Raw genomic sequence first — 26,912 nt, 5'->3', positions numbered from 1 at the left:
ATTGTGTACATGGCGTTGATGGAATGAGTTTATTGCAAACAGAGAAGGCGCGGGCACAGTGAGTTACTGAAGCCAAACGCGAGGTGTATCAGTTCAGTTGCTGACAATAGAGAAGAATGGATAGAACTCAAAATGTATAAAAAGTCCTGGAGGCGCATTGGGATGTCTAGCGGCCGCCTTAATTGAGGCCTATAAAATGCACATGTTTCTTAGTGGCATTATGCCTATGCCGTACATTTTTTTTTTTACTATGGCTTCTGATTTCTTGTCTAACTGTAAACTCTATTGCAGAGGCAGGTCGTGTGCGGCTACGCGATCACAGACTCCCGCACCTTCTCCTCGACCACCCTGGGGAACGGGTGGTTGACCACGGTGAGCTTGAGCGACCTGTTGCGGAAGATCTCGTGCAGCAGAGCCCGCTGTAATGCGGCCAGAGCCAGCGCCGGGGTGTGGTACACCTGGTTGTTGAAAAGAAGCCGCGCCAAGCGGCCACCATCCTGCCGGTCCTCGAAGGAGGCCGCGATCAGGGTGCTCGTGAGGAAGCTGTTGCCCTCCAGTACGGAAGCGTTTACCAGATAGCTCTCCACACTTCCCGCTTCCACTGGGATCGGGTTCACCTACGAGGTGGTGTGTAGCAATACCAAGGTCATGTGGTTTGCCACTGGGGACGCCACATGCCACCATAAGAATTAAGGTCATCTCTGGGACGGTATTGGGAGGCCTCGCACCGTCTGCCTCAAGGGTGCCTGCAGCGAGCTTAGGGTTGCTTAAATAGATTCCCTGCTCATCACTGAGATCTATACGTGCTTATAGACAAAGAACAAATTAAAGGATATGGGTTGAGGGACGAAGATTCCTGAAGTCTGTCGAAATCACCACTGCGATGTACTTCTCTGGCTAAACATGCATGCTCTTTCGTTTTCCTGAACCAGTATGTTTCTGAAATGTGAAGACAACGTGCCTGCTTTCAAACCCCCCAAAGCATCCCGGATTTCACGCTGTCCTCCTGTAATGGACGAGATATGGTATTTTAGATGGTTATACGCGCAAGCGTCTTCCTGTCTTTCGTGCATTATCAGGACACATCTAAACGATTTCAGCAGTGGCTAGGCTGTGGCTCCTCGCGCGTCCAAATGTGGCTAGCGACTATTGAACAGCCATTGCGAGCTGGCGCTACGTATGCATATACATATTGCGGCATTGCGAGTGAACACTATTCTCAACAATGGAATAGGCAAAGTAAAAAAAAAAAAAAAGGTGCAACATGTAACCGAGCTGCTCCGGACTGCTACCGCGTCATTCGAGTCAAACTTTCAAGATGCTTGCTTTACGACTCGGGCAACACTGCAGAATGCATGAGTGACATTCACTCTCACCACAGGCCAAGTTGGACGAAATAGAAATACATTTCATGACCCTTTTCTACTGCGCCTCTTGAGAAAGTTATTTTTTCTTGTGGTTCTTTGCATATATGTCTGCTTGAAATTTTTGTTGCCAAGATTTCGTCCTCATCTGTTCCACCTAGCATTTCCGTTTAATGCGTTTGAAGTATAGAATATTCTATTTTAATTTTAGTCAACTGGAATAAAAATTTACACATTACGTCATTAATGTAACATATATGAACGGGATAAAGGAAGAAGATTTAACAACACAAAATCAGAAACTTTATACTCGCCAGCCACAAAACGCGCCGTTAAACATTTTCTGAGCTCAGTTCGCGAAGCCTATAGTACGGGTCAGCTATGCCGCCACGGGTTGCCGTCGTATACCTTGCTTGCGAACTGCTTGGTGAAGCACTTTGCGAGCGACGCCGATGCGCCACCGTGGAAGGCGTACGGCACATCGCTGGCGTACACAAGGTTGATGTCGAGTTCGCGGGGCGCCGGCTTGTGCACCTTGGGCAGGCTGTCAATCCAGGTAAGCGTGAAGGCGACCACGAACACCGGCACCAGCAGCTGGGACAGCGTGAAGGCCCAGTTGCGCACGCTGTGCAGTGCCTGAAGCACCAGAAGTGCCCACGTCTGCTGGAGCAGGAGCTGCAAGCCGCGATTGCGCCGCGGACGGCGGCCGCCCTCCACTGGTGGACTGGTGTGGCGTAGTGGGTCGGCGAAGCTCAGCATGCCCATCAGGGAGGCTGCGGAGGAATCGCGTTTCGATGACACGGGTGAAATTAAAAACTAGGTCAAAGTGGTCGAAATTACCCCCCTCCCATGAATACAGCGGATTCCACCAGCAGCTTCCATCTAACTACACTTCTGTAATCGAGGGCGTACTCAATGCTATATCAAGAGCGTCGTTTTTGTCAACAATTCGGCAAGCGTCAGCTGTTATTAGCGGTGGCCTACTTTGGTCATCTGATGAGAAGAGAGGAGTCGCTGGAGAAAGATTTGATGTTGGGAAAGGTTGAGGGTCGCCGGAGAAGGGGTAGGCAGCGAACGCGATGGTTAGATGGCATCCTCGAGGCACTACAGATGAAGTTATGTGATGTTAGGAAGATAGTGAGAGACCGGAAAGCGTGGCGTGATATGGTCCATAGGGTCACGAAGAGTCGGACACGACTGAACGACTGAACTGAACTGAACTGCCTATTTACTCTCTTGCGGGTATAGAACATCGCAAGTTGTGCTATAACGCCCTTTCAACCCTCCTGTCTGCCCGATCCTGTCCGTCATTGCAAAACAGCTGCCACACCAGCATTGGGAAGATTTGCATATTTTATAATCCCACCCCACAAAAGCAAGCGAGTCCGAGAAAAGATCTGGACAAAGACCCAAATACAGGTGAGCGACTTGCAACTGTTACAATTTTATTGCACTGATTTCTCAATTGATTGAAAAACAACGGTATTTATGCCGCTTAATGAGTTAGCGAGACATACCGTATACGAACGAGAGCGAGAAATATATGGTGCATCCACCATGCTTTGTCCTGGTCTCGGCAGAAAGCCTTTTACAGCATTCACATAGAGTTTTATTATAGTCATAAATTATAAACTTTATCGTAATTAATTTTTTCTTAAGTGTCAGACTCGCAGAGCTCCGTCCGCTGAGCGCGAGTCTCGTAGCGAGCAGCAGCAGCACACTCTTTGCACGCGTTCAGAGCCATAGTCTCGCATCGAGCGGTGCTCACCGGCCTCGGTGTCCTGCAGCTGGTCAGACTCCGGCAGTCGCAGTTTGGACATTGCTGTGGCCGCATAGTCGCCAACTCTGTGGGGAGAAAAGACATCTTAGAATTGAACCCTGTATGGTTTGCGTGGCAAGAACGTTTCCTTATAGAGGTTCGTGAATAGTTAGTTTTTACAATCGAATCAATCACAAAATAGTGCAGCTTCGCTCACGTATCGAATTCAAGTAGTTAAACTGAAAAGCGAATATAATTCGAATTGAGTAGTGTTTCGAATATTCGTCACTTGTGCGAGTATATTCAATAAATAGTCGTGCGGAGCAATGACGCTATTATGCGGCTGTGATATCAGCGAGCGGCAACACGAAGTCGGTATATGAAGCGCACAGGAAAACTACCTAATGCTGCTTACAACAGAAAGCAACTAGCACCATATCTTAGTACGCTAGTAAGCAACACGGGCGAGAGCTACGTCTGAGTGGTTTCCGAGATCAGGTTTGACCAGGTTTGCTGAACATGCCTGTGCCCTGGGACATCATCTGAATCCTGAGGATTCGGATGATTCGAACATTTAGACCCTGGCAGCATGGAACGCGGCGTGTGTGGTTCTTGCTCTTTGGAATGATCTTCGTTAGGAAGGAGTGGTGCTCAAAAGTCGGTTTCCCTGAAAGATTACCTCACTCAACCTCAAAACTCACAAATGAGGTAAAGATCCGATTCTCCGAACTCCCTCAAAAATGTTCACCTGTGGCAACAACCTGTGGCCTACCTCACCTCAACCTCACCCCACATCATGAGGTTAAGGTCACTACGAGAGATTGATATCGACCTCCTGAGGTTTCCCATCTCTGGTGCTACCCACGTAGGGACACAAGAAACGGTGCTCTAATTTGTCTTTCCTGCACATCTCACTCTCCCTGCTTGCTCCATCCCTAGTCTTCATCAAAAGTGGCCGAGGTTCATTCAGGATGAAAGATTCATCGCATCTCTTCATTCCTATCGAGAGAGGCCGCGGCACAACATCCCTTACAAAAATATCGAGCCTTACCGAAGGAACACTTCCTCGAGTGTGGTGACTGAGACACCGAAGCTGGCGATGCCCAGCTTGTCCTTTTTCTCTTCCAAATGGCTGAAGAGGTGCTTGAAGGCCGGCTGGTCTGTGCGCCCAATGCGCAGCGCCATTTCGGCGCCCACGTTGCTCTCCAGCTCAGCCGACGGGGCGAATGCCATCACCACGTCCAGGATGGCGCGCGTGTCGCATTTTGGCTGCTTCACGATCACCATGTGGTAACCGGCGCCTGCACCATACCGCATTCCGATTGACCCAGGTACAGACTATTACGTGTGCTTTCTTAAGGGCTATCATAGGAAGGGAGCCGACAGCCACTAACAAAGGAAAGAATAAGTGATTTTTAGTCGGTGTTGATCAAAGTGGAGTGAAATTAATATAGGAGATAATTGACACGAGAGTAGAAAGGAACCCCCAGATATGGAGGAGGGTGGCGTTGGCGAACAGCCGTAGCCGTAGCTCGGTGGTAGAGCACCGGACGCGAAATTCGAAGGTCGTGAATACGAATCCTATGGTAGCATGTGGTTTTATTCTAATCTCCTATTTTCCAGTGAATTGCCTTCAGTAATAATTTCTTTTTCACATTGATCACCCCCCCAACACACACACAAATTCCCCATTCTTTCCTTTGTGTAGATTGCTGTTGGCTTCCTTCTCATGTCATACGAAGCCCTTCATTTTCCCTGTGTTTGTCTGCGATTTTTTCGTAGCGAGAGCTACATTGGCCACAGCTTCGCCATTTCGCCGTGCCTGACCGTGCTTCTCCGAAGAGCGGAGAAAGAATAAGAAAAAGAAGGAAAACAAGAAGAAGAAAAAAAGAAAAAGGAGGAAGGAGAAGAAGAGGAAGAAGGAAAAGACGAAGAAGAAGAAGAAAAAGAAGACATAACTCGGTAGTTATGTCTTCGAACGGTAGTTATGTCGAACGACAACAGCGAGTTGCTATAGGACAGAAGGTTCGAACGTTGTGGCGGCGGTGTGCCCCGGAGTTCGACGTAAAGTCTTCTACACCCGAATGAGAATGGCCAACGACGAGAGGGAAGGGGTGCTCATACGTGAATTGATTCCCGTATGGCACAAAGCTGAAACCATTGAGTAAATTACTATGTGCAAAAGCCTTGTCATTACTTTCAAGGCGAACATAAGCGTAGCCATGCAGATAGCTCTCGCGTAACTCCAGGTTTAACCACTAGCTAAACCACAGCTAATTTTTTAAAGGATATCGTTGCACATCTTCATCGTCCCCTAGCCCGACGGTATATAGCTTTGAGTTTGCATTTTCGAGACAGAATTATCCACTTCCACACCTCTAAAGTTACAAACGTCGCGATAAAAGAATGCTATGCGTGACTGTTATCTCGCGGTCATGGTTCCGGTAAGCGTTGTGCGTCCTTTATTTTGGGTGCCTAAGTAAAAACTGGCGTGATCAAAAGCCGCGAAACAAAAACGTTTGATTAGCGCACATATCAGCGAAGCCACACATGTGAGCATCCTGTGCCATGCAATATCAAGAGGCTTGTCGAAAGCATCTGTGCTGGAGCCAACGAGGGGATAATAGTGATACAAAACTATCGATACTTGAGTCACTATCAAACTATCGATGGTAAAAACTGTCGATAGCACTATCGATAGCGATATCAATAGTATACGACCGCTAGTAATTTTGATAGTGCTACCGATAGTATGAAATCAATCGCGTTAACTCATTGCATCATAACCTTGGTTGCCTGAGTTGGTGCTTTGGTAATGGTGGCGGCTATGAGAAGACTCTCCGTTATCGCAGTCTACGCGTCACCGAGACCTGCAGATGCCCGTAGGCAGAGTTGCTGGATAAAGTGTTCAGTGTCGAAAATATCCAATTTGTGCTAGCAACAGCGGCCAGAGTCGCACCGTTTGGCGCGTCTACTTCTGAGCCGCAATAAGTTGGAATTAACACCTCAGCGGGTACGCTTGCCGAGATCTATGCTGTCTGTATTATAGCTGCTGCTTTCAAAACTGTAGGAACGGCCGGTTGTTCCGGGTAAACTCGTACAAAACGTTTATCGTCATGACGCAGATTATGTAGGTCACGGCAGTCTAATAATTTAGAAATGCTTGGAACTCGAAATAGCAGTACTGTTCAAAACCGGCTCTAGTTTCTTAACAGACATTTTAGCCTGTGTTGTTCTTTTAATGTTTTAACCTCACGAGCTTCCCCAACAAGAAGTTATCAATATTCCGAATGCACTTTCGAGTAATTTTATCGTTGGATGTGGTTGGCGGCAAGCTAACGCATGTCACTTCGATTCGGGTGAAGTAAGAAAAAAATTACAAGGGTTCAACGCTGCTGAACCAAATATTGAGCGAAAGCATTAGCTGCGGGTGACCGAGCGTTCTTCTCTTTTTCTTATTCCTTAGCCCACATATAAAGCCCCGCTTTAATCAACCAATATGAACGTGCCTTAGTGGCCTATAGGGGTAACGTGAATGCAGGGTCCTAGCAGGCTGATTCTGACATAACTGTCCCATGTGAAACGAGAGACCAAAGTTGGCAGCTCCTGTCAGCCCGTGTCACGGGAGGTGTGACATCACAGCATCACGTGGGTAAGACGTAACTGCGGCCGGGTCATGCGAAGGCTTGAAAGTGCGAGTAGTATTGCTTTCGCAATAAAAACACATGGATAGGAATATTTTGGTACTATACGGGTGTGGTGCGGGGTAAGTCATATTTCTTTTTATTTCTTCTTGGAGCCTCAGTGCATTGTCATTATGTTCATCGATACATAGGTGGCGCGGGAGAGACCTCTTTCTGACTCTGTCTATGTGTAGAGACGTCATGTGAAGCATATGCACACTAAAAGGGTGACACCGCTGTCGCCTTCCTTCGTGAAATCAAAAATTTCATTGCGGACTCCATTTCATTCGCCAAACTTTGTTCATAGATTGCACGAACTGAGTAGTGCTGCTAGTAAGTTATCTTAAATGTTTCGGCAATATCGCCGTCCCAAAACCTGCATAATTATTCACGGCGCTGTCGGTAGTAAAACTACAAATCATATAACTTATTTATTTCGTTATTTACAATACTGCCGTTCTTCTTCCAAGACCATATCAGAGGTAAATTAATAGGTACAAAAACAAATAGGTATATTTTATGGACAGTAAAATTGGACCTAAACGTACACGTATGCGAAAGTAAAAAAAAAAAAATTGCTGCGTTAAGAAGAGAAACAAAACACATAATTGATTTTTTAATAGTCTGCTCAAGGGTTTAATTGGTTTATCCGTCCACTTTTTCTAAGCCATACACTATCAGATTTGACCTTCTGCTTAGATTTTCTAAATCGTCAATCCGCTTTTCTAACTTGTCAATAACTTTATTCTCTCGGAAAATTTTCTCATAAAATGCCGAAAGGGCATCCATGTTTTTTGTCTATGCCTGTAAGTCATTTTTTCTTTATACCCCTTATGTCACAAGCAATCTCCTTTAGATGTTTCGCAACCTGAGTTCTGGGTCAGGGTTAATTTCACCCCCCCCCCCCCCCCTCTAAAAGCAACAACTTTCGAGAAACACTGTGACATCATACACTGAATTCTCGATTATACTATCAATAGTAGCACTATCGATTGCACTGTTGATAGTTCATCGATAGCAGTACAATCAATAGTTTAAAGAACAATCGATAGTCGGTTTACCGAGAATTTTGCATCACTATCGGATAACCTCGTCAGCACTCGCAGCATAAGCAGAAATCGCTCATAATCGCCCAAGGGCCTCAGGCAGAAAGGGGTGGCAGTGCAACCGAGATAGAGTGCAAATTGCAAAGGTTGCGGACCGAGGTTCTTCTTGAGAAAGAAGGACGAGCCGCAGCACTGGACGATGCCGTTGGCCATGATGGCGATGCGGTCGCCAATGGCGTCCGCCTCTTCCATCGAGTGCGTGGTGAGCAGCACGGTGCGCTGCGCCTTCTCCGACAGCAGCAGGTCCCACATATCGCGCCTAGCAGCCGGGTCCATGCCCGCCGTCGGCTCGTCTAAGATGACAACCTGCATAAAGGCCACAGGCTCATTAGCCGAGTTTTCTATAATGAACGGATGTGTATGCACACACGCCAGGGCCTTCAGTCTCTGCGCAACCTGTCCAATTTTGTTTTCGAAGTCAAGTGATTATGCATGATAAAGTGGCAATATTTTCCCAACATCTTTGAAACTTTGTGTACGCCTGATTACAGTTGCACGAAATTAGGGCACTTAAAGATGTCGCACCAGGAATGCCCGTTAATGCGTCATTCACTGTTGCCATTACAGCTTCAGTTTCAGTCCACATTGCTACCATGCTTTAGCCAGTTTAATAAAAACGTCCTGGAAATCAAAATGAAAAAGCTTTCGAGGTTACAGGTGTAAATGCAACATGATCGCCACCCAAGAAGAGCTTTCTCGAAACGAGGAAATGTCATTTACCAACTAGCCACTGAAAATGAAATCTTGATCTTTGTGCAGCATATAAGAGTTCCCAAGGAAACAACCAGTGGAGACACCTACGTACCTTGGAGTGCCCAATAAGCGCCACTGCTATGGACAGCTTCCGCTTCATGCCTCCGGATAGGTGCTTGGCGAATGTGTCCGTTTTGGAGACCATGTTGAGCAGTACGAGCAGGTTGAAAGCTTGCTCGTGGGCGTCACCGTGCGTTACCTTCTTCAGCTGCAGATTAACAGAAAAGGTTAAGCATGCGTGTTTCGAGCATCGCAACATTTTCGTATTTTCATGTGCACACACAAGATGAACACGCAGACCTCGGGCCGAATGACAAAAGGCCGCCTGAAACAACTAGCAGTTCTTTAAAAGATATAGCAGTGCAAAGACTGGATAAACCACTAAAAACAGGCCATAAACACGAGAGGGGGGAGTACAGGAACGTGCTGGCAGGTGAGCGCCCAGCACTGTACAGGCATCGGTGCATATTTAGGCACCCGAAGAGCCTAGAACTGAGAGGAGCACTGTTCACACAGTAAAAAATAACGGCAAATATTAATCGGCAATTCGTAGCAGTGGAAAAATTGTTCCAATGGGCGGTTTGGATTCGTACCCTGAGCTCTGATTGGACTGTCGCAGCAACGCATCTACACTCCTTCGCTGAATTCCGGATCTCCGACTGGAATTCTCCATAACATAAGAAGCGGGGGTCCACCAGCTTCCTCTCTCGTTCTTGCTGCTTCTTCGGCTCACCCGATGTGAGATTCTAAGCAGCCAATCTGTTCTCAGGGAGGATAGAGCTTTTTAAATCTTTTTGCGACATCTGGATTGGTAATATTCTGGCATGTCAAAGAGCAATGATAGGTAAATAGTGCAGTTTATTCTTATCAGATTATTTTATCAATATACTCCGCCACGATTAAAATTATCACGTTAGCACTTCAGGGTACAGAAAGGCGTAATAAAAAATCTGCAAACAGGTTGCTACGAGCTGCCTCTTAATGCTTTTGTATAATATCTAAGCTATAATTTAGGAACAATGTCCAGACATGAGGAGCAATATATGGCTGCAGCCTAGGCAAAATTATGCTTATCTTGTACTCGTGCGCTGGAAAAATCGGGAAAAAGATAAACGCAAGATCCCAAAGCAAAGGTTGTTACTGGTGTGACGGAAGTAACCTATCCCGCGGTTAGCCTTGAATCTCCCCTATACTGCCACGAGCCGTTCAAAACTTCATTTGTTACTTTCGAAAAGTCGCTAGCATGCGGCCTTATCACCCAGCTCACGGAGCAATTTTGCACTCTTTGTTCACGATCGTTTTTGCAAGACGGGATGTTATAATTTTCTTTGTTGCGCAAGATGCACTGAGATTTATCGCGTACCTTCCCAGCCACGCGCGTCTGTTTCTACAATGTTCTCGGTTGTACTAGTCACATTTCGCATCTTTATCTAGATATTTCTGTGAAAACTTTAAATTGAGCCCTTACAAGTGCACCAGGCATTCTGATAGTGACATCCGCCGAACACTTTTGTTATCACCGCCGCCGAACTGCTTAGTTCTTTAGCGGGCGTAAGTCAGCCCAACATCTCCAATGAATTTCAGGCCTCCTCGAGTGTGCCTACGGCCTTGTCACTAATACGAACCACCTTTCGATTTCGCCCAGTATAGGTTATCTAGCAGCGTAGGATGATACCCTAGAGAAAAAGTAGAGGTGCTCGAAGACGGTCATCTCTCTGAAGTGGATGTCGTTCTGCGGACAGACGCCCAGACTCTCGTGCGCCGCTCGGGCGTTCGCGTTGACGTCCTCGCCATCGATGAACACTGATCCACTGGAAGGGGCCAGCTGCCCTGTACGCACAGGAGGCAAATAACCGCTCAAGCTCAGGTCCCTTATATTGGTTGCGAACAATCACGCATCAAGTCAACGTGGTGTTATTTGCTTCGTGCATTTTCCTTAGGCTCAAATGCTATTCATCCACAAAACTGTTGAAAAGTATCGGTAATGTGAAATAGTTAAACTTAAAAGTATCAAATTATTAGATCTGTAAGCGACTGCAAGCCTACGCGATGAATGCGCGCTTCTAGACATGAGAGAATATGTCGTTCAGTTAATTTGATACAAATTTCATACTGAAACTACGGTTATAAGACATAATACTTAGCAGAGTTATCAGCGCTCATGTGTCCGCTGATCTTAGTCCTTGTCTGTGTGTGCTGATTATTTACAAAATGAATTGCATCGAATTATCCCAACTCTCTATTCTTTTATCACATTAGCATTTCGACGCACCTGTTATCATACGCATGGTCGTTGTCTTGCCAGCGCCGTTGTGGCCAAGAAGCACGGTAATGTACCCTTTGGCAGCCTCCAAATTCATGTTGTTCACTACCGTGGTCTTGCCATACACCTGTAGGAAAAACGTGCGTGGGCTTAAACGCTTGAACCAAATGCTAGATCGAAAGCTGCGAGTGCTGCAGTGATAACTCCTGTAACACCGCCCTTTCAATCCACGGTTCTTATTCATAGTTTTCCTGAATAATAATAATAATAATAATAATAATAATAATAATAATAATAATAATAATAATAATAATAATAATAATAATAATAATAATAATAATAATAATAATAATAATAATAATAATAATAATAATAATAATAATAATAATAATAATACGTTCAAGGGAGGGAAAGGCGCAGTATCTGTCACACTTGTTTCTGTGGACACCTAAATCGCGCCTTGAGGGGAGAAGGAGGTGGAAGTGAAAATAGAAAGAGAGAAAGGGAAGCCACAGTGAAGGGCACTGGAGTAATTTTGACCATCTTGGGATCTTTAACGCGCGCTGACATCACACAGCACACGGACGCCTCTCCGTTTCGCCTCCATCGAAACGCAGCCGCCGGCGATCGAAATCCAACCCGGGAACTCCGGCATAATTTTTCTGCAAGTTGTAGTTTTGGGAAAAGGCAGGCTCTTTATACTTTTGGGTAGACACCACGGAATGGCGGACACCTGCACCCAATCAAACCAAGACCATATTTTCACATTTTTTGTCGTATATTGTAAATTGATTTATAAAGAAAGCTTTGGCTGCGGGCGACCGAGCGTTGCATCGGACACAACCAGTGTTCCACTGAACGCATCAAAGTTCACCGCCGTCCAAGGCGGAATCCAATTTCATGCCCTGCGCATGCGATGCCGGCGGACGCTTCCTGCTCCACTCGGCCAGGCGCGCATCTGCTGGTATGCCGTTACCCACCTCCTCCGCTCCTCAGAGCGCAGCGGCAGAACACCTCTTAACATAGTTACCGCGTATGCACAGTAGTGGCTTGAGCCGTGTACGGCGACCTCGGCTTGGTGTAGTGAAGCTTTTTGCTTCATAAGGGGCAAGTCACAGCAAGGTCAGCTGGCGACAGCTATATATACATTGCTGCATTTCTGGCATTATATTGATATACAGCCAGATACCATCTACTAAATAGTACAGTTCATTCTGCAGCTGGGAAAAACACCTCACTAGGCACGATGCAATTTTCCCCACTCACCTTGGTTAGGTTGACGAGCCGGATTCCCGCGGGGCCCTTGCAAGAGAATTCTTCGAAGTACACTGACGCTGCTTTCTTTTGGGCATCCGCGTGCTTCTGGGTCTCAGAAGGAGACTTGACGTGGTCCTCTGGCTGAACACAAAATTGACGCAGTGAGCTCGCAGCGTTGCGCAGTCTTTTGTATTAATCGGCGCATAATCAGTAAGAAACATGTGATGGCTGAACACATGTACCAGCTCGGACCATGAAGTCTTCAACGCATACCAGTATATTCTCAGTCGGCTTGCGCCGAGAAAAAAATTCATCGCAGGCTTGTGTTACACATCCCAGGCGAAAGTAACAATCGTGGCAGTAAGCACTTTCATGGTGGCGGCCCGACGTGCCCCCGTACCTTGATAAGAGACCTCCTCCAGCTAATCCTTGGCTGACTGGCAGCAAGCACCTCGACGTACCACAGGACGACGATGTACATGATACTGTCGAAGAAGAGCAGGATTATGACTGACAGCATTGAGAGGCCCTGGCCGGGGCTGGGGTTCACACCAATATTGTGCCACTGGACACCGTCACCTGGCGAAGGACAGAGCGAAAAAAAAAAGGCTTAATAACGTCGCGATGACATATTCGTCTGAGCGCAAAACACTCAGGGTTGTGGCTAAAATCCGCCTGAGCGCCGTCTGACATCGTACACTCCGAGGCTCAAGACCACGCATTTGCACAAGGCTTGAGTGGACTGAATGAAATGGCAAAATCTTTTTCGCCACGCGCCTTGAACGACCAGCAGGTCCGAACTGGATGAAGAATGAGGTTAATGTCCACAAATCTGATTTCTCCGTTTTCAGGCCGCTCAAGTGTTATTTCAAGTGACCTAAAATGTTAACGAAAATATGTGAGCACATGAAAAGCGCAATTAAAGAAGGCACAGTGATCAATGTTCAAGTTAACGCTTTTGAGTGTTTTCTCTCTGCCGCAGCCTTGGTTCGCTGCACAATTTCATTGTATCGTGTGTATTAACAAGCCCCTGTGTCTGTATACCCTCTTCATACAGCGACGAACAAGCTTCGCTCACCACTGGCCTCGAGGATGGTGGCCATGGTGATTCCAACGGGCAGGGCAGTGTTGCACAGCAAGCACGCCGCCACCAGGGTGGGCAGCGTGTGGTCGTTGTTCAGCGAGAAGAAGAACAGGAACGGCGAGAAGGTGGTGATGTATGCCACAGCCAGCGCCGCCACCGAGGAGTTGGCTGCACCAGACGGATCATGTAGCTCAATAACCAGTGCTTTTTAGCGCATGTGCATATGACAACCTTGATTTGTTGGGTCAATTAAAGGGAAGCTGAAACGGTTTTCAAGTTGCACGAAATTCAGTGGTTAGAAAGAAGGGATCAATTTGTTTCCGATTTCCGTCGATAAGTAAAACTGAAATCGCTTGTTCAAAACGCGCCGTGGCCCTCGTCGACGCCGGGAGGGGCCGAAACAGGCAGATGTGACGTCAATCTCGGAATGCCGGCCGGCCGCGCGATTTGCGCGCTTGCTCAGTTTCATCCCGCGCTTTGGTGGGTGCCGTTAGGTATCTCTAGTTCGGTCGTTCTGGGCTTAATATTCCGTGTGTTCGAATGTTCCACGAGGTCGACCAGCAGACACGCAGCTATTGCGGAGTAGCGCATCCCGCGCTTCGACGCCCTCCGGATACCTCTCTTACTCGCATGTAAAAAACGTCGACTGTTGTTCGAAAGGTATTTTCCTTGTGCCATTAAAAAAATTGCCGACGATTACGTTACTTCCTAATGCGAAATTTGAGCGCAGCAAATAAGCTGTTTCACCTTTTCGATAGATTGAGGCAAAGAAATCGAGCAACACATGTATGCGCTATCACAGAATTTTTTTTTTATTTTTCACACGTATTCCTTTAACAAAGACTCCACTAACAGATCTTGACAGTCATGAAGGAAGCTTTGTGGTCGGAGAAATAGACTGATATATGTTCGACTTGGTACACCAACGCTTGATTCTCAAAGACGAGATCTATACAAGTGCCTCGCGAGGTTGTCACAGCCGTGGGACGCGTTACGAGCGAGATGAACGGGATACGAAGAGGCGTCCGTGTGCTGTGCGATGTCAGCGCACGTTAAAGATCCCCAGGTGGTCGAAATTACTCCGTAGCCCTCCACTACGACTCCTCTTTCTCTCTTTCCACTTTCACTCTCGCCTTCTTCCCTTCGCTTACGGCTTGGTTGCGGTGTCCACAGAAAACAAGTGAGACAGTTACCGCGCCTTTCCCTTCCTATAAAAAAAATTAATCAGTTTTTCTACGCGGTCATGCCCCGCCGGGGTGGTACAGTGGTAAGACGCCCGACTACTGTCCGGAATACCCGGGTTCGAACCCGACCTCGGCGGCTGCGTTTCGATGGAGGCGAAACGAAGAGGCGTCCGTGTTCTGTGCGATGTCAGCGCACGTTAAAGATCCCCAAGTGGTCGAAATTACTCCGTAGCCCTCCACTACGACTCCTCTTTCTCTCTTTACACTTTAACTCCCACCTTCCTCCCTTCCCTTACGGCGCGGTTCAGGTGTCCACAAACTCGTGTGACAGATACTGCGCCTTTCCCTTCCTGTGAACCAATTATTATTATCTACGCGGTCACGTTGTCTTGACTCGCTAGCGGCGGCAGCGGCATCATACAGTCGCTGCTAGCGCTTCCTCCGGCGACCCCTCCCCCCCCCCCCCCCCCCCCCCCCAAACCCCCTTCCCTTCCTTGTGTTCTCCGGCTGCTCCGCGCGGGGTGGTGCAGTGGTAAGACGCCCGACTACTGTGCCGGAGTACCCGGGTTCGAACCCGACCTCGGCGGCTGCGTTTCGATGGAGGCGAAACGAAGAGGCGTCGTGTTCTGTGCTGTGCGTAGCGCACGTTAAAGATCCCCAGGTGGTCGAAATTACTCCGTAGCCCTCCACTACGGCTCCTCTTTCTCTCTTTCCACTTTCACTCCCACCTTCCTCCCTTCCCTTAACGCGCGGTTGCGGTGTCCACAGAAAAACAAGTGAGACAGTTACCGCGCCTTTCCCTTCCTATAAATAAATCAGTTCTTCCTGCGAGGCTTCGGTTGCCAAGCGCCGGCTCGAACTGGGGGGATGAAAGTGGGGAGGCGCTGATTACGGGGCCGACGCCGACGCAGACGCGAAACCCAGGAACGAGCGCCAAAGAGCTGCGCTCTAAAACAAACATTCTGTGCGAGTGCGTGAAGCGACTAGTAACTACCAGCACGGCTTTCGGTTGTGCTAACATTGGTGGATCAGGCGACATGGTGGTTTATAGCTTCCCAATGGATAAGAAAATTTCAACGCAGTGGATCTCTTTCATTGAAAGGAAAAGAAATATTGCCTTTTGAAATCGGCTGTGCAGTGATGATTTTCGTGCCGATGACGATAATGGAGTCTTGGCAGCGATTGCGCCCGCACTTGTCAAATCAACTGAAGTCCATTGCCGTTCTGTCATTGTTCTCGCACCTAATTAGGATAATACCCTTGTTGCACGACTGGCTTTACCGTCGTTGCGCCTAACCGACGTTATCGAACTTAAAACCTGAGTCGCGGCTCACTGTTGTTACACAACTCGCCGCCGTTCTTGGCAACAATTACGAATTAGGTACCGCAAATGCGGTGATCGGCAGAACGAAAGTGCACTTGCAATAGTCATTTACAATGCACTGTCTGGAATGCCGTGCGGCTCAAGCATCGTCCAAAGGCAGTAATGCATGCCTCCACATGCCTCGCTGGCCGCGTCTCCTACAAGTCGTACGTGGATCCCTTGCCCAGGAAAGTGTGCTAAGATTTATTGTTATCTTAATAAGCCCAGGAATAAAGGATGTCAGAAGTTAACTCTTACGCTGACCCGTACCGTGATGCTTGTAGGAGTGATAACTGCGATACAAGCAAGGTTCTATTCATAGCTGTGGAGCAGCAGCCATCGTGGCTCATTCGATATTCATGTATACATCAGCTCCTCTGCTAAAGCGGCGCCGTAATTAATCATATCTCCATTTCATTGTGAGTCAAGAGGATTGACAGTGAGGCATGAGTTTACTACAGCGCTGCTAGATACTAAAGCGTTGTCTGCCGTGACGTCGATGCGAAGCAATAAAGGCATAAGACGACCGTGGAGTATACAGCGCTATAAGAATCAAGATTCTTCAGCGCTATAAGAATCAAGACCATTTACCAACTAACCCGTCAAAAAGTCCTGCTGCAGCATATTTCTTCTAGTGCGGGTTGCGCTTCTGTCCTTTTGTGTCTTTCTTCCTGTGGTGTTTCTTCAACGCTATAAGAATCAAGATGGAGTATACAGGGTGTCCAAGCTAACTTTGCCCCCCCCCCCCCCCGCCTCAAGGGTTAAAGAATAAAACATTCGCAGTGGGCCAGGGAAACTAGTTGCATAGACCTGACAGACGCTTTGTGCCCCCCAAGCAAGTCTTTTTCGCAAACAAGTAATTACTTAATCAGTTGATTTTTTTAATTTCCTAACTTTGACTTGAGACAATAAATGTGGTCTTTGAAGTTGAACAGCACCTTCAGAAACCCCCAACCTACTTATTTTCGATAAATAAAGCTCATGTGTATCTTTTTTTTCCGATCTTCAAAGAATGCCCGCGGAAAAAAAATAATAAACCGGTGCGGACAAAAGTAAATGAAGCACGCTATTTCCTTTTTAAATTTTAACGCGTTGCATTATTTAAGCTGCCAGTCGTGATATGTGCGAACCGGTAGTTGATGCCAGTGCCTTTTCACTCGGACAAATGTTTTCTTAACTTCTGTGCAGGAGGCGTGATTTTAATTTGCAGGAAAAAGCGTGCTCCGTTTACTTATGTCCGCACCTACCTGGCCTACCGGCTACTGCAAAACAGCTCGTACGCAGGAAGTCCATCCTGCCGCTTAGTCTGGGCTCCGGCCCATTCGAGGCTAGGAGAAAACGAGGCAGCAGATGCCGCCGCCCGCGCGCTCTCTCTAACCGCGGGCAACCTCGTCAGAAGAAGAATTAACACCGGCCTAAGCTTTCAGGCAGTAGCAAAGAAGTTTTTTGCTTTTTTTTTATCGTACCAGGTGCCAGCTTTGGCTGGTAAAAAAAAACAAAAACAACACTTTACGTAATTGTTCGTTTGATGGAAACAACCTAGCTAGCCTTTTTTCGAGATCTGCAACTTTTGCATTCACACTTTCTCTGAAGCCAATAATTAAAAAATTAGCTAATTAGTAATTGCTAGGTAATTAACTTTGGTGAACGAAAAATAGTGCACTTGAGCACATGCGCGACTCTGAGCAGCTCTTAACAGGCATGACTGCGCTATGGCACACAGTATTTTTTTAAAACCTTGTTTATACTTAGCTGCGGCACCGTACACAGAAAGTCGGCTTTCAAGAAAGCGAACGACGCATTGATTCAGAAGCAGATATATATAGGAGTCTCATTACGAGTGGTGGCGTTATCCTCAGTAGGGAATGAACGCTTTATTTCCAGAGTCAAATGTTCACGAGACATGGACTTTCGGGCGCGAATTTCTTGCAAGTCGCTGCATGTTGCCTAAAATCGAAACCTGCTGCTTGCCTAAATATTTTCCGATATCACTGCAGGATCTGCACTGGCCAAATGCGTAAGCCTAGGCGTTGCTATGTTGTCCGCGATGTATGTATCAGCGGGACTCCGCTAGTGATAGATACTGGATCTTTCCTTTCCTGCATACCACTTGCCTCTAACCCACACCAACATATTTTGTCACTTGGACATCTTTCTTTGATGTTCTATCTGATGGTATACATTCTTTTTCGATATACCAACTAATTCCTCTTCAGCCAGTGACAGATACTGGGCCCTTCCTGTCCACTTGACTGTGGTGGTGGTAAAACTTTAATCTCCAACAGATACAGGATAGGTATCAACCTATTCGCCTACACGACGGCCTGGAGTCCTTGGACCCGGGCGGCGCATTCGGCCAGTCGGATTACACCTAGCTGTGTCTCAAGAGTGTGAGCTCCTTCAAAAAAAGTCTCCCAAAATTCTTTTGTTTTTGACTGCTCATTTATATTTTTTATTTCTGGACACGTTCGTATCATATGTACCAGATCCGCCTTATCCACAAAATGTTGCGAAATCTGGACGACGGCTCATCGCTGTCCTCACTTAACTGTTCCTAAGTTTTGATGGAGGCGAAACAAAGAGCCACCCGCGTGCTAGTTAGTGCACGTTAAATATAATAATAATAATAATAATAATAATAATAATAATAATAATAATAATAATAATAATAATAATAATAATAATAATAATAATAATAATAATAATAATAATAATAATTGGTTCACAGGGAAGGAAAGGCGCAGTATCTGTCACACTTGTTATGTGGACACCTGAACCGCGCCGTAAGGGAAGAAAGGAAGGTGGGAGTGAAAGTGGAAGGAGAGAAAGGAGAGTCGTAGTGGAGGGCTACGGAGTAATTTCGACCACCTGGGGATCTTTAACATGCGCTGACATCGCACAGCACACGGACGCCACTTCGTTTCGCCTCCATCGAAACGCAGCCGCCGTGGTCGGGTTCGAACCCGGGAACTCCGGATTAAAGATTAAAAATTATTAAATTAAATTGGTTCACAGGAAGGGAAAGGCGCAGTAACTGTCACACTTGCTCTGTGGACACCCGAACCGCGCCGTAAGGGAAGGGAGGAAGGTGGGAGTGAAAGTGGAAAGAGAGAAAGGGGAGCCGTAGTGGAGGGCTACGGAGTAATTTCGACCACCTGGGGATCTTTAACGTGCGCTGACATCGCACAGCACACGGACGCCACTTCGTTTCGCCTCCATCGAAACGCAGCCGCCGTGGTCGGGTTCGATTAAAGATGCCCAGGTGGTCGAAATTACTACGGAGCCCTCCACTACGGCACCCCTTTCACTCTTTCCGCTTTCACTCCCATCTTTACGGCGCGGTTAAGGTGTGAAAGACATTGCGCCTTTCCTTTCCTGTCACCCAATATTTATTGTTGACTAATTAATTACCTAATTAAACCACATCAATAATTTTGTCACACACATTTCTTTGACGCTCTATCCTATGGAAGCATTCTTTTTCCGATATCCCAAACAGTTAATCTTTTACAGCGCTGACAAAGTCATGCCCATGCGAAACCCGTCTGTATAGCCGTACAATGCTTGCGCATTAATAACCCGAGTTTCTTTGGGACGTTAAACTCCAGGCTATGTACCTAGGACACACGAGTTTCTCTTTTGGCGATAGATGTGCCTCGTAAATTTTTGGATGTCGAAAATACCCTGTTGAAGATTAAAACCATACGGTCCAACTAGCTACGGTGACGTACCGTTGTTGAAAAAGGACCCAACCAGGAAGGAGAAGGAGGTAGTGCTCGCTGAGTACATGACGAGCAGTAAGAACATGAGCAACGGGTTACAATGGCGCAGCACGGGCCCGTTGCTCGAAAGCGGCACCTTGATGACCAGCACTAGCAGAGCGGAGCTGGCAGTCATCACGGCCAGCGTTGTCAGAAACCAAGCCGCGTAGTTGAGCCGTGGATTGACGCCCATCATCTCCAGCAGGTCCTGGTGGCACAGCGTCGCGTTCGCTTTCGCGTCTTGTTTGGATGGGGGAGCTGTCTTGCTACAGGAAATGTTTCGCATTTCCTAGGGCCAAGGTAATGTCTAGAACCAGTTCGTGAGTAAGTGTACTGCGTTCCATGCATACCTGGTTACGATGACAGCATGACGTATTTGGGTTATTTGGTGCTTACTGGTGCGGGCACAACGACGGTAGTTTTGCTTATACTCTTTACTCTGTACGCACTGTGTTCTCAAAAGAAGCTTATCGATTTGAAAATCTGAACATTGATTTCAATGTAACCTAAGCAGACAAGATACGCATCTTAAGCCAGCAGCACATGTTTCGGATAACTGGGGCCCTTTACAAATTCAAAAGTTCGGAATAAATTTGTCAGGCAGTTTGAATTATGTGGCCTGTTGGCTAGAGAGAGGTAATTTGGCACAAAAGGAGAAGAATTGCTTAACGTCATCGTAGCTCAGGGACAGGGAACTTTCATCTCTGTTCTTAATACCAGGCTATTAGTGCGTGGTCCAGAAGGACCGTTGAGTGCAGCTACTTCTTCCGCATGGTTAAATTTCGGCAGAAACATATGCCAATATCCCATTGCTTGCAAGAACTGTTCGATCAATGAATTTTATTGCACTTCACTAATTGCAGCTGTAAGCCTTGCAATGTTGATATTTTACATGCTCGCTCTAGTCTGCTTCGAAAAGACCTTTTAATATAGAGAACATACTCGTCAAAATAATCAGGTTCAGATCATTCGACTTCACAAAAGTTATTGTAATCGGGGAAAGAAAAGCAGCTATCTGCGCTACAGAGAATGCTACTTTCTATTTATACTTGTACTTTCCTAACAACGATACTCATGCAGAAATTGGCTGGCGGCCATCATAAACGTCAAAACCCCCCGTAGTCAAGCGTAGCAGGCAGCTTCGTATGCTCACCGTAGCGTGACAAGCGCCACAGCAAGATAAGAACGAAGGTTGAAAGGAATAGCTTCAGTACAGTGAACACCGTAAGCCTTTAATGCGGCCACCAAATAGCGCGTACAAGCGTCTTACGTAATTGTTTACAATAGAAAAGGATGACGTTTCCCGAGGCTGTGAACACAAAAATTCTTATTGTTGCATCCACCCGAAGCCCACGTACTTCTCGATCGCATACTGAGAAATTTTGGAGCCTCCAGCCCAAGTAATATTATTATTAATTTAATGAAAATAACTAAATCTTAACAAAAACCACAAATTGATTCAAATTTCACACTGGCAATATAGTCAATCGGCAAAGCTTTTCTCAGGAGGAAGCACTGTCTTCGCCACCGTGTGAAGAGCTATGCGCACAGCGGGAGAAAGTGAAGGCATCCAAACGGACCTTCATGCCGGATTCCTTTTCGTAGCCAACCTGTCGTACAGCGGACAGCGAAGGAAAGATGAAGCTGACCAGAACGATGATGGGCAGGAAGTAATGGACGACGAAGTAGAAGGAGTCCACCGAGTGGGGCGGCAGCGGGAACCGTTGCAGCTCCAGATAGGTGGGCGGCGGATGCTCATGTGGATAGTGCATCTCCTGCGCCATCAGGAACTGGATGATCTGCTGGAACAGCTGCCACTGCAGGTACAGGAAGCCCTCGGCGACGTATCCTGCACGACGTCGCTTCAGCTGAGCGAACGGTCGCTAGGAGGGATAAGAAGACTCAAATAATCGTCGAACCACGATTAGTTAGTGGCCCCGTGTGATCTAATGTGATTTTATGGTCCACAATTTATCAGTGTGAGAACTATGGCGCTGGAGAGAGACGTCGTATTACCTGGACTGCCGTCAAATTTGGACTCCGAGTGCCGCGGGGAGAACAGAGGCAGCATGGGAAAATTGCTGTCAGTGCTCCACGACTGGAAAGGCTCTGCCTGCGAGAGCTTCATGCGAGGAGCCGCCTTGAGCCGGATCTGCAGTCAGTACAGTGTGCCTCGATTAATTGGCAGATCAAGCGGGATCGTTGCATGAACCATAGAACCTCCGTGGCTGGCCCGTGCAGTTTCTCGTCTTCTCTCACAGACCCCAGCCTAGTCGTTAATGCTGTAAAGGTCGCTTAAAGACGACTTCGAGACGCACAGAGTGTCGCAGAGCTCCTCAAAAGTAGGCCCACAAACTACTTTAACGGGCGGATATGTGAAACGCAGTGTTTCGAAAAAGAAAAACCTACTTTTCCAAGGCATGTCTGTGTGTATATATTGTGAGCCCTCCACGGATCTTCTTTTATTTGTACATACCATGATCTTATTCTTCCCCTTGTACATACCATCATCATCGTCCCGCGGCGCCGGCTCCGGCACGCGCTTGGGTTTTTGTCCATCGGAATAAACGCCAGACACGGCATCCCTGGCATTGCCGTCTCGACCTGGCCTTCTTCCACAGTATATATATATATATATATATATATATATATATATATATATATATATATATATATATATATATATATATATATATATATATATATATATATATATATATATATATATATATATATAGTTTGTTAAATCAAAATCCCCTCTTCTGTAATGTTTTACTTTGCCTTTCGTTATAAATTCCTGCAACATGTTTTTAATGCTGCATGGAAACTCCTGGCTTTTAGTGCTGCAGCACTCCAACCCGTATTTTCGCGAAACTACAGTGCCTATATTCTAGGCACTATAGCGAAACCCCGACGTCTGAAGCTGATTTGACCTTTGACCATTGCTAGCGCGGACAGGTGAGATGAGGAGAAGGAAAAACAGCTCCGTGACGGAAAGCCTGTACGTGTTTGCGGTCGAGGAAAGGCTGCGACGCTACCATAACGCAACTGAAGGCGGTGGGGGAACGCTCGAAGTCTGCAAAACCGGTTCAGAAACGAAGCGAAAAGGCTGCTGCCACAAAGCTGCTGCACTTTGCATTAACTGATAGGCGCACTTGACTATTTTCTGCCATGGCTCTGCTTCTCGCTTTAGCATGGAGGGTAACACGGGACCGTCCTGGTACTCTGACGAAGAGTGTCGTCGCGTGTTATGACGGGAACAACAGCCGCAGTAGGAATCTACGGAGGTCGATGTCTTGGCAAAGAGACAGAATCATGGGGATGCACAGAGGCAGTACGCACAGAAAAAACGCCAGCAAGGAACCCGACCACGGCGGTTGCGACCCGACCTCCACCGCCCCGTAAGGGAAGGGAGGAAGGTGGGAGTGAAAGTGGAAAGAGAGAATGAGGAGCTGTAGTGGAGGCCAAGGAGTAATTTAGACCACCTGGGGATCTTTACCGTGCGCTGACATCGCACAGCACACAGACGCCTCTTCGTTTCGCCTCCATCGAAACGCAGCCCATCAGGAGGATTGCGAGCGGGCAAAACGAGCTGTTGTGGCTGTAGGAAGAAAGAAAAGGAAATGCACGGGCCTGCTACTGGCTCTGTACTCCGGCACAGTAGTCGGGCGTCTTACCACTGCGCCACCCCGGCGGGCACGATGTTAAGGAAAGACAAGAAGAGAGAAAGAGGTGCCGTAGTGGAGAGCAGTGGAGTAATTTCGACTACCTGGGGACCTGTAACGTCCACTAACATCGGGTGGCTGCTCCTGGCCCTACGAAGCTGGAACTGGTTGGTCACTGCCGCTTGCGGCGGGGGCTAGCCTGCCAGCGCATTTTTATCTATTGTAGGCTGTCATTGCACCCGCTATCGTTTCGATGGAGGACGACGGCTGTGCGACGCGCGTCTTTCTCTTCCTCTTCTTTTCATCCTGTCCGCTCGAAGTAGCGGAAGTGGCTCAGCTACAGCGCCAGTAGCAGGCCCGTGCATTTTCTTTTCCTCCTTCCTTCAGTCGCAACCGCAACACACACTCACTAACATCGCACAGCACACGGGAACCTCTTCATTTCTACTTAACTGTAAATAAAAATTGGTTAATAGGAAGTGTAAATGTAAACTGGTTTATAGAAAAGGAAAAGCGCACTATCTGTCACTCTCGATGGACATCTGTACCACATTGTAAGAGAAGCCTCGAGGGAACGTGGAAGTAAAATAGATAAAGAGGTGTAGTGTAGAGCTCTGGAATGATTTCGTTCACTTGGGGGATCTTTGATGTGCGCTGATATCGCACAACAAATGGACGGCTTTGCGTTTCGCCTCCATCGAAAAGTGGCCGCCGTGATCAGGTTCGAACCCGGGTACTTCGATGCAGTAGCCGAGAACCACATGAGCTACCACGCGCAGTGTTGCCACTTGTCCACGCTCACGCCACGCATAAGGCTAAGACAGAAAAGGTCGAATAGTTTTACTTGCCTTGAAATGGATATCTAAGGGTAGGCTTCCGGACGCGTTTGGGTGCAGTCCGACGAATACCACACCACCGAGGATGGAGTCACGGTGCGCCATGTCGGACAAGTAATGCTCCACCATATCCTCTTCCGTTTGGAAACCTTGAACTGCGAACAAGGCCACTTGTGCTGCTCATGTCAGGCGCAACAACATCGCCACATGAACGCTAATTTAAGTATTTACCCTGGATTATCAGAAATAAATAGCGAACCAACTTTCAGGGGAGATAACTGTTATTACAACTGACACGGGCAAGCATCTATTTTTTTTTTTAATAACTGATTTTTGAAGCAAACGAATAGAAAACCAGTTTCGCGTGGTAGCCCTTACGGGCCATGCACATGAGTGTGAAAAACACGAACGTATTCTGTATAAATTTGGGAGTAAATTTTTCCCGGAATAAATTTAACGAATTTTTGTTTAATTTATTCAGGCAGGAATTTTTCAGGTTTACGCGGTCCGCTCCTGCAGTTGCCTTCATACGTTATGACACTCCCTTCTCATTTACGTACGAATGGACGAACCTTACGCGACTAACGAAATGCTTCAGCGGATGGCAGCAGGAGACCATCCTCTATTAGACATCTGAAAGCTTCCGTCAGAATAGAGCTGAATACCTTTGCATTGGACGAGCAAGAATGTCAAAACGTTTCTTATATGAACTACCGCAGTCCGCTTCATCTGCTTCCTCTCCCGACGCTAGCACCAGGCGCTCACAAGAAGCCAGAGATCAAAGTGGAGGGGCCTCGAAATACTTTATTGCAAGTGTTTAATTGGAACCTAAATGCCCGAGTGACTTTAGTAATATACTGAAAGCAGCATACAAATGGTCATAGTTAAGACCTAATTGGCTAGAGATTCTTGAGACCTTTCTCCATAGATAAAATTAGTACATTTGTCTCACTAGTATAGAAGTCTATACAAAAGCTCCGCTTTCTTCCGGCTCGATGGCCCGAGACAGCACATGTCATGTAACAGCTGAAACCTTTGTAGAAATGCAAGGCAGCTTGGATCTCTTACCCATGAGCGGAGGTAGGGAAGTCTCGGCGAGCGCCCCCAACACGGCCGCAGTGGCGTTAGTGATGGGCGCAAAGAGTAGCAGCCAGCGAGGCGCACTTGGCGGTGGTACATGGAAGCGCGTCGGCAGAATCTGAACGTTGAACGGCTCGTAGTGGGTAACGTTGTTGACGCTGGAGAAGTCCATGTTGTGGCGCGCGAATACTAGCGTCAGGGAGACCACGGCGGGCGCCAGCAGCTCCAGCACGAAGGCGAGCCAGTGACGCTTCACCACGATCACGTAGCACTTCCACAGGAGCAGCCACAGGTGCGTCCACCACACTGCCATGGTGTACTTGCGCGCGTTTGTTGTCGATGGCTGCAGAACGGAGGAAGCGCTTTGCAATAACATTACTCGCTCAAGAAGCGATTCCCCCCCCCCCCCCCCAAAAAAAAAAAAAAAAAAGTCTCTGTGAAAGTGACACTAATAAAAACTCCATCTACTTTATTTAAAACATTGCGATACGCCTGTGCTGCGAAGTGCTAACGTTTTTCAATTTAGGTATGCATTGTATCGTAGCGAGGGTCGAGTATGGGCTGAAAGAAGGAATAAACGCTGGTCTACTTCATGGAGGTCTACGTACAAAGACGTCTTGACGTCACACTAATAAAAGATGCTAGTAGCAAACAAGGTGTCAGGAATGCTTTTGTATATCAGCGAATCCATAAGCCCCGTAATTTGTTTATTACTGTGTTATAGACTGATGATAGTAAGCCCACCAAGCCCATGACTGACCTTGATGGCGTACATTAAGTGATCTTATGAGGATGTACCCTTTAACCACGTTACGGTCCGGTAAACTTTCAGAACACACGGCGTATCTATGTTAAAACGCAAGTAAATAAATGTGCGCGGGCGCACCGAGAAAACGTAGTAGTTTTGCAAAACACATTCATTGCCCGTGGATATGACCCAGTGAACTTTTGCAGCCACCGCTTGGCCGCCACGTAAAGTTCGCCGTTGATCAACATTGCGTTTTTACGAAAATAATTGCTTGTCAGTCAAAAATAAGCCTTGTATTAAGACTAAGAAAACCAGGTATTTATGTCCTTCTAAACAAATACTTGGCTGGTTTAGTTTGAGTTTATGGGATTTAACTTCCCAAATCTATCCAGGCTATGAGGGACTCCATAGTGCAGGAATCATTTTTGACACCTGGGGCTCTAATATGCACTGAAATAATATACAGTACACCGGTGCCTTGTGTTTCACTTCCATGGAAACAGCGCCACTGCGGCCAGGATCGAACCTCTGTCTTCCAGCTCAATAGTCTCAACGTCGGATGCTTAACTAAGGCGAAGCAATCGCGGTCTAATGCAGTCCGGGGACCTTTTGCATATACACGTTGCATCAGGTGGGTTTGAGCTCGGCGGCATTACGGAGTTCGTACAAGCTGAAATTCTCGCACGAGGTGCAATCAGTCCTACGCAGAAAAAGAAGCTAGGCCTTATCGGCGAGGCGAACCGAGAAGAGCCATCGTTAGGACACCACTTCGAAACAGGCGAGGCCGCTCGATGATCCGCTGGATTATTCTCGCGTCAATGCGAGCCTGTCCCGCGGATGCAAAAATGAGCTGTGTCTTACCTAGACAGGCTTGACGTCTTATTCCTTGTCAGCTCAAGCAGTTCAGCGATGTGTACTTGCATCCAATCGCTTGCGCGAGAACAGAACGTCGCGAGGGAACAGAACGTGTGCCGCGAGGCAGCTGCTTTTATCTTCTTTCTTTTTT

At 47.2% G+C, this 26,912-nt stretch overlaps 1 protein-coding gene across 1 annotated transcript in view; it reads right to left on the bottom strand.

Annotated features, from left to right (window-relative positions):
- Positions 1-25,471, bottom strand: part of LOC146197821 (phospholipid-transporting ATPase ABCA3-like) — a 32,768-nt gene extending 7,297 nt beyond the window's left edge. Inside the window, exons 1-16 of the mRNA XM_084593054.1 lie at positions 25,147-25,471; positions 24,091-24,233; positions 21,594-21,729; positions 21,158-21,426; positions 19,548-19,785; positions 13,264-13,437; positions 12,586-12,764; positions 12,195-12,326; positions 10,938-11,055; positions 10,341-10,495; positions 8,718-8,873; positions 8,008-8,218; positions 4,175-4,424; positions 3,133-3,209; positions 1,773-2,137; positions 333-617 (exon numbers count right to left, since the gene is read on the bottom strand). Coding sequence (XP_084449180.1) covers positions 333-617; positions 1,773-2,137; positions 3,133-3,209; positions 4,175-4,424; positions 8,008-8,218; positions 8,718-8,873; positions 10,341-10,495; positions 10,938-11,055; positions 12,195-12,326; positions 12,586-12,764; positions 13,264-13,437; positions 19,548-19,785; positions 21,158-21,426; positions 21,594-21,729; positions 24,091-24,233; positions 25,147-25,471 — 3,213 coding nt within the window. The remainder of the gene's footprint in view (positions 1-332; positions 618-1,772; positions 2,138-3,132; positions 3,210-4,174; positions 4,425-8,007; positions 8,219-8,717; positions 8,874-10,340; positions 10,496-10,937; positions 11,056-12,194; positions 12,327-12,585; positions 12,765-13,263; positions 13,438-19,547; positions 19,786-21,157; positions 21,427-21,593; positions 21,730-24,090; positions 24,234-25,146) is intronic.
- Positions 25,472-26,912: the final 1,441 nt, after the last annotated feature.

The sequence above is a fragment of the Amblyomma maculatum genome, chromosome 2 (genome assembly GCF_055883805.1).
Source record: "Amblyomma maculatum isolate TAMU_Amacu chromosome 2, ASM5588380v1, whole genome shotgun sequence".
NCBI classification, from domain to species: domain Eukaryota; kingdom Metazoa; phylum Arthropoda; class Arachnida; order Ixodida; family Ixodidae; genus Amblyomma; species Amblyomma maculatum.
The sequence above is the reverse complement of the archived record's forward strand: the minus strand, read 5'-3'. Positions and strand labels throughout refer to the sequence as shown.